Genomic DNA, 7,839 nt, shown 5'->3' on the forward strand with positions numbered 1-7,839 from the left:
TGGTGCTGCGTTTGTGGGTAATGCCCGATCGCTCTTGCTTCTCCCGGCCCTGCAAAAGAGAGCACGCTGCTGCTCGACTGACAGCAAGAGCCAAAATTAGAACTGACGCCTTAATTCTGATTTTAATCTTGAAACAATGAAGAATAGTTTGGGAAGTTAGAGTGTTAAGACTGAGTCTGCCTAAAGATGTTGTGGCGTTTGTTCTTTTGCAAGAGCTTTGAAAGTCATTAATGTAAATAACAGAAAATTTTAATTGTTGATAGAGTCTTGGGGAGGAGATAGGACTGAGGTTTGTTTTGTTCTTTTCCTTAAAAAGCCTCTTGGAGCAAAAGGCTCAGAGTCATTTCTGTTTGTTCTTGCCCCTCCAGGGCACTGTTTCCTCCTCCATCCGCTGTTGTGGAGGCTCTGTCTCCTCTCTGTAGAACAGTCTTGGTCCCTGCCAGTTCTGGGCAGCTTCGCTTCTTCTGGTTGAGGACCAGACGCTGTTTCTTCCGCTCTCCTACTTCTTTGTGCTTCACTTCGCGGTGTTTTTCATGGAGATGCTCAGAAGCCAACCAGTTTTCAAACATCCAATCTGTCGCATCAGTTTGCATCCTGTTACCAGTGGTGTTTTGGAAGCACCACGCTGACTTCATGAGGAGCCAGTGCTTGAGGCTCCTCAGATCCGCTTCCTCCGTGGTGGGGGCTCTACCATGTACACTGTGGCGTCCCCGGAAGGCAGTTGTATGTGCCACTTGAGAGCCCTTGGGTTATTTCTACGAGGGCAGCAGCATGCTCTGTTGAACAGGACTGGCTGTGCTGGCCATCAGCTTTTCCTCTCAGAGGCTCTCAGACTCTGCTTTTTCTCCTAGAGTCCATGAGTTGCTTTCTGCTCGCTCATAGACTGCAGAAGAAAGAGGTTGTCTTATGGAATGAAGAGTCTGCATGTAGGCCTGAGTGTGAGGGGTTAAGACTTCACCCAGGCTGTCCACCCTAGTTCGAAGGCAGAGAAATCCATGAAAATTTCATTACATTGTACTATCTAAACTTAATAAAAAATTGTCAAAGTGACAATGTCTCTCTGCTGAATGGATTTTCTTGCACCATCTGGATGTTGTTGAGCTTAAGTTGCTTTCGTTTGAATTGTGCTGATGATGTGTTTTTTGTTCCATAGCATTGAACAGACGGGTTGATTATTCTTTACAGATATTAAGAAAGCAGTGGAAAGAAGAAATACGAGTAAAGCTTCATCAAGGTCCAGCCCGACACGAAGGTAAAGTACCTGGAAGCAGTGAGTTCTAGTAGGAAGGCCAGGCAGTGCGGGCATGAGCCCAGCAGCCTGTGCCAAATGTCTGTGTCTTCCCCACCGCCACCTCCCCAGACAAACGGAGACGCTCAAGTGAGACAGTCGGGACGCAGCCACTCGCCTCCGAGAGCCCTTCTGGCGCTGACACCTCGGGAGGCACGAGGGAAGCCTCGTCTCTGCGGCTGTTACTACAGCCAGGCGTTGTGTGTGGCAGCACAGGTTGTGAGAGACTTGTGAGGAAGAACACGCTCGATGTTTGCTCCTGCCTCAAGAAGCCAAGGCTGATCTAGTGAGCGCCGCGGGCTGCAGCCTTCCCTGTGCCGCGCCACAAGGACTGCGGGATCTCGCCTCTTCTGACGCCGAAAGCTTTCTGTGCTGAAAGTTCACTGGGAAAAGTGTGTGAGCGAAGCAGGAGGCAGAGCAAACCTCTCTGCTGTGTGCTCGTGTGGCCAGTGCCTGGTTGGTGCGTGTGCTGCCAAACCCTCCCTCCCCTCGCAGGCAGAGGAGACGTGGACTGTCCTGTCACACAAAGATGAGAACGGTTTCTTCTCCATGGCATCGCGGGGGAATGCATGAGGACGTGCTGTGGCTCTGGTTTGGTATGAGGTGTGTGTCTCCTATGCCTATGCTGTAAAACTCTCCGCACCAAGGAGAGCTGGACTTGAAGGAATCATGCTCTCACGCATCTGCTGTGCTGCGCTAACTTGACCTATTAAATTACAAAAATGAGAAAAAAGTGCAACGAGGAAGACGTCTACCACTAAAACCAGAGAATGAGCAGCTGCAACTCTTGGCATTGTCTGCGTCTTGTGTATGTGCCACACTTACCCACAGGCCCTGTGCAGGGTATCAGGCCCCTGAAATGCCTTGGGCCCAGCTGAGGGCACCCGGGCACTGTCAAGTCTGCTCAGTGCTGATGAGAGGGCCCCAGGAATCCTGCACATACATGAGCATCAGGCACCAGTGGCACAGCTTTGGCCGCCCTGGCACCCCAGGTGCCAGGGAGCATTGGGTCACAGAGGCGGGCACCTCTGCCATGAGCACTGGTCCTCAGACCACGCTGCCGAGGGACAAGCAGCAGGCACTGATGCTGTGGGCGTTGGGACCTATGGCACCCTGTCGCGGGCCCTGAGGAGCACTGGAGCTCTGGGCTGACAGAAGGTCTGGTGCCACTGTGACAGGCGCTGGGTTCCAGCCGGCACGGCAGACACCGTGGCTGTCCTGTGTCGCTGGCACCAGGTCCCAAGCAGCACCATGGGCATGGGTGGTGATGAAGCCACAAGCGTCGGGTCCTGGGCACAGCTGTGGATGATGGGCTCTGGACCATGCTGCAGGGATGTGCGTCGCAGCCACTGGTGCCGGCATGCAGGTCCTGTTATGTGCTGCGGGCAGCGGTGCTGAGTCCCCAGCAGATGCAGGCGATGTGGCTGATGCTGCGAGAGCCAGACTGAGGGGACAGCGTGGAGGCAGAAGTCCTCTCCATGAGCAGCAGCAGTGATGCCAGAGCGGAGGGGACCCATGCCACGACTGTGCTGCTCTTCGCTCCTGATTGTTTTGTCCCTGCGGATACCGAATGCGGCCACTTGCAGTCACCCCCACTCCAGCCAGAGCAAATGTCACTCGCCAAACAGCTTCGCTGCACCTGGCTGGTTTGCCATGTGGTCCCTGCAGCTACGGCGAGATCAGTTACTCCATGTCCATTACAGTGAACCGGAAGTTTCCTCAGAGCTTCTGCCACCATTCTCTGTGGGCTGGGGGGAAGGGGGCGATGACGTGCTTCTCATGGGATGTGGCTTCCATCAGATCACAGTCAAAAAGCAGATTTGTGTGTCCTGGAGGCTGAGAGAGTTCACGCTTGTTGGTGTGCCAGTGCAGTTTCTTTTGCAGGAGGAGGCTGTGTGTGCTCTTGGTGGCAACTCTGGTTCATCCCAAGATCAGTTTTGTACCTGCCATAAAACCAGTGAGCGCCTGTGCGTAGCCAGCACCGCTGGGCACCCAACACCAGCGTCCATCCCTGGCTGCGCCTCTGTCCTGTTACTGCCCGCTCTGCTGGACGCTGAACACGGCTCCTGTGTGCTCTCCAGCACAGCTGCCTGAGCACACTGCAGCGGCAGAAGCGGAATTCTGTTCTGTTCGTCCGGCACTCTCTAGATGAGCCTGCTAGAGGACTAAAAGTCTGTCAAGTTCTGAAGATAAAGAGATTCAAATGGTTGGCAGTGTTGGGAGAAAGACCATTCCAAACCCGTGAAGACCAGTAGTTTCTCTGCAAGATTTTTTTGTTTGGCTTAGACCACGGTGAAGTTATGTGGGTTTTTTTCTGGAAAACAGGAACATTATTCTTCCTGCCTCTGGAGACGCACGGTACAAAGCTGGAATGAGGTGGATTGTTCAGGTATGGCAGAAGCCAGTTGCTGCAAAGGATGTGGTGCGGGCTGGGTTTAGTACCCGCGAACACGAGACTGGCTTTCTGCAGAAACTGCCTTCGTACCCGGGACACGGCAGTGCCTGTCACTGCTCTCTGCCAGCAACACAAACCCAACCACAGCAGGAACCTGCAGTGTCTTTGGTCACAACCAGCTCCTTTTTTAATCCTGTGCCAATAACAAATGAATTCGGGTGTTGGCTGTCGTTGACTGGTGAATTTAGCGCAACCCTCCAGTGCTCCTGGCTGTTGCACGTTGAGGGTATTAGGCTAACAGCACCTTGTATTCTCTCAAAGAATTGGCAAAAATGTGGTTTGATGAATGATCTGTGGCTGACGGTGGAGGCCACAGGCCTTGAACTGGTGGTGCCTGAGATGCCGGTTCCCTTCTTCCACGGTGCTCTGCACTTGCAGTGATGCCCCACTAAGGAGTTTTCTGGGTCTGGTTTGACTGTGGTGAACATTAGAATGGAGAAGCTTCTTTAGGCTCCTTCCACAAATCAGTGTTCTGGGCAGTTCTCGCTGTTGTGGGATAGGAGGGAGAATTCACCTCAGGTGAGAGATCTGGGGTAACCGTGCTCCTGTTGTTAGTGCCTAATGGAGTTTCCCTGGTGTTTTCCCCAGAGAGCCGTATGCCTACGGGGATGGCCGAGATGCCAGACGCGACCGTTCCCCTCTGCGGGGGAGCCCACGCAGAGACCCCAGAGATGGGCGGGATGGTAGGAACGGGCGAGATTCCAGAGATGCTCGAGACATGCGAGCTAGAGATATACGTGACACCAGAGACCACAGGGACCTGCGAGACCCGCGGGATATCAGGGATCCACGAGACCTGCGGGACCCTCGTGATGTTCGAGACCTTCGTGACCCACGGGAGCCGCTGTATGATCGCTACAGGGACCCACGGGACATGAGAAATCCAAGAGATGTGAGGGACCCGCGGGATATGAGGGATCCGTGGGATATGAGAGACCCTCGGGACCCCTTGTGCAGGTAATCTCCGCGGGTTTGTCTCTATGGCGCTCCTGCCTCAGCCGCTGCCCTGGTTGGGTGGTGTCCAGCGTTCAAGATAAGGAAATTGCGCTGGCTGGGGACCATTGGGTGCCTGCTCTGCATCCGGTGGGGAGTGGGGGGTGCATCAGGAATTAAATTGGAGGAAGGTCGATGTTGTGCATTGGCCACTTACTGCCTGGGGCTGTGCTGGAGTGTGGACGCTGTTCCTACCTCTGTAAACGTTGCAGACGAGATGAAGCTTATGACCGTTACCTTCGCCTTGAAGACTACTACCGGCGGAAGGATGACTCTTACTACGACCGCTACAAAGAGCATTTTGATAGACCCCCGGTGAATTCGGAAGGTGAGCACCGGTAACGTTTTCGCGAGCAGATTCGTGTCCTCCCTTGGGGGCTGCGGGAGCTGCCTGTGGTGCTGTGCGTGCTCAGAGGCTCCGAGCAGGTCTGGAGGGCGTCATGTGCTCTGTCCTTGTCACTCACTTTCAGACCGTCTGAAGCGTGAGGAGCGGCGCCGAGAGGAGCTGTACCGCCAGTACTACGAGGAAATCAAGAGACGCTTTGACGCTGAGAGACCTGTGGACTGTTCTGTCATAGTAGTGAATAAACAGACAAAGTAAGATGATAGTTATAACCATTTTTATTATTGCACTGTAGAAGAAAACAGAATTGAATTTAGTCCTGCCTTAAGGCTGTTTGTCCTACAGGCTGCTCTCGAGCAAACGTGGCTTTAGAGCCCTCAGAAAGCTGCAGCTCCTGCGGTGTTCCGGGAGCATGTGATGATGAGATGAAGTGTTGTATCTTGTGCTTTTCTTTCATTTCCTTCTTGTCACCTGTAACTACACCTTTTCCTGATAACTTTGTACCTACTTTTCATATCAGCTGACTGTCGCAGCAGGTTATAGTGGCCTGTATTTGATGTTTGTGGGTTGACCGATGTGGAACTTGTTTAGAGGTGCAGCGCAGAGGGGAGCCCCATCAGGCTGGTTTACTCAGCCAGGTGCCAGTAATTACCGTTAATCCAATGTGCCAGAAATACAAAATCACTGCTGAAAGGAGCCGTGAGCAGTGCCAGAAGCATGTGTGGTAGTGCCAGGGTGGTGTCCTGTGGCAGCCCCGACGCTCACTGAGGTGACAGGGCTGGTGTGGTGTTGGAGCAGGGGTGTGCCTGGGCCTGGTGCAGCAGGAGGGGCTCTCGCAATGGCACCACTCCGATATCTGGACTTGCGTAGATAAATACATTTAAGAATAGCAAATAGGAAAATAAACCATAGATCTGGCTTGGAGGAAGAGGGGAAATTGAAAGCTCTGTCTTCTTAGCCCTCAGAAAAAAGATCAAGAGTTGTTTTTACTGAGCTTTGCTGTATCTGTGAGGCAGAAGGAGCGAGCTGGCGCTTGCCTGGGCTGGTGTTGGAAGGCAGAACAGGAAATTGGATCATGGGAAGCAGCGGAACTAGAAATAGACTCATGTGGTTGGCTTTTATGGAGGTGATTATGTATTGGATAACGCTTTGATTACCTGTCGTTGATAACTGTCTAGCATCGAAGCATCGACCTGCTATAGACCTGTGGCTCCCGAGTGACTTAGATAGACGTTGGTGAAAGTTGGAAGTCCTTAAAAAGACAGTGGGCAGGGTGATTGGTTTTGGTCACCAGCACAAGTTTGCATCCCTTGAATCCCTCTCAGAAGGAGGGGTGCCCGCAGCTCACTGTCTCAGAGCACGTGTCGATCAGTACTGCAGCTCAGCACTGAGCGTGGCAGCTAAAGAAAGACTCGAGCACTTCCAGCTCAGCTGTGGGAGCTGTGCTTCGTGTTTGAAATGGGAAGACTGCAGGGCAGCGGATCCCGGAACAGCGGATCCACAGATGCTGTGTTGGTACGGGGTTAGAGCAGAAAGCAGCTACTGGAACCAAAGAGCAAGACCAGGAGGAGTCAGGTGTGGTTGGACGGTGAAGGTACTGAGCGTAGCCCGTGTGATGGCTCCTGTAGGTTGGCTGCTCTGCTGTGCACCTCGCAGGTCTCTGCAGGCATGAACTGCCTTGCTTAATGAGGTCAGTTTAAACCCGTTACATGCCAGGAGATCTGTAATAGTGTACATCCCTTTGCAGACACTGTTTCTCAACTGAGCTGAGGCTTGGCTGAAGTTATCTCGGTTAAACTGGAATGACTTATCCAGATCAGCATAAGGGCTGTTACATCACTGCCATGAGGTTGCTGTTACACTGTCCTGCTCGACAGTGTGAAGTTTGTCGAGCCACCAGAAGAGCGGCTCTGAGGTGATGGAGAGGGTGGATGTGCTGGTTTCTGTATCTGAATGTGACTGACCTGTCAAACCTGCCGGCTCTGCTTTGTGGTAGGGAGTACGCGGAGTCGGTGGGGCGGAAGGTGCGGGATCTGGGCATGGTAGTGGACCTCATCTTCCTCAACACAGAGATGTCGCTGACGCAAGCCCTGGACGATGTGAGCAGAGGAGGGTCTCCTTTTGCCATTGTCATCACCCAGCAGCATCAAGTTCACCGCTCGTGCACTGTTAACATCATGTTTGGCACCCCGCAAGGTACTGAGGTCTCGGTGGGCTGCGTGGTCCCTCTGAACTGCTCAGAGTGATGCTTGAGAACACTTCCTTCCAAGCAGGATGACTCGGGACCAAGTTGGTCCTTGCTGTGACACACGTAGTTATTAATGACTTGACACCGTGTCATAAATGCAAACATCACTAATTACAAGCCTCTGTAATACTTCAGTTGTCCCTTGTCAAAAGGACTGTCTAGTTTCTGGCAAGAGGGAATCCCAGCTGGGTTCCTGGCACCCAGTGACACCAGCCTTTGCCTCTTGGGGCAGCTCTAGAAATGACTGCCCTGCCCTGGGAGATTCTGGGTGGTACCAGCCCAGCCTCCACTTACCACTTGCTGCTCTCAGAGGAGGCATGTTAGGAATGTGACAAATTACGGGACAGATCTTAAAAATAAATTAGATTTAAGGAAAACAGAGTAAGGGTAGTGCATTTGGTCAAGGCAAAGATCTGATCCTGAAACTGGGAGGAGTTATTAAAGAGCTGTGAAGTGATTGGTGTGTGTGCTCCACCTCTTGATGCTATTTACACTCCTCACATCACTTTGCA

General features: G+C 52.7%; 1 protein-coding gene across 1 annotated transcript in view; it reads left to right on the forward strand.

Moving 5' to 3' along the window:
* The window catches only part of NCOA5 (nuclear receptor coactivator 5), a 13,316-nt gene that overhangs the window by 3,675 nt on the left and 1,802 nt on the right, over window positions 1-7,839 (forward strand). Inside the window, exons 3-7 of the mRNA XM_010137745.1 lie at window positions 1,186-1,252; window positions 4,332-4,700; window positions 4,949-5,064; window positions 5,207-5,333; window positions 7,076-7,275. Of these exons, the coding sequence (XP_010136047.1) occupies window positions 1,186-1,252; window positions 4,332-4,700; window positions 4,949-5,064; window positions 5,207-5,333; window positions 7,076-7,275 (879 nt within the window). The remainder of the gene's footprint in view (window positions 1-1,185; window positions 1,253-4,331; window positions 4,701-4,948; window positions 5,065-5,206; window positions 5,334-7,075; window positions 7,276-7,839) is intronic.

Source organism: Buceros rhinoceros, unplaced genomic scaffold (genome assembly GCF_000710305.1).
Source record: "Buceros rhinoceros silvestris isolate BGI_N320 unplaced genomic scaffold, ASM71030v1 scaffold29506, whole genome shotgun sequence".
Taxonomy (NCBI): Eukaryota; Metazoa; Chordata; class Aves; order Bucerotiformes; family Bucerotidae; genus Buceros; species Buceros rhinoceros.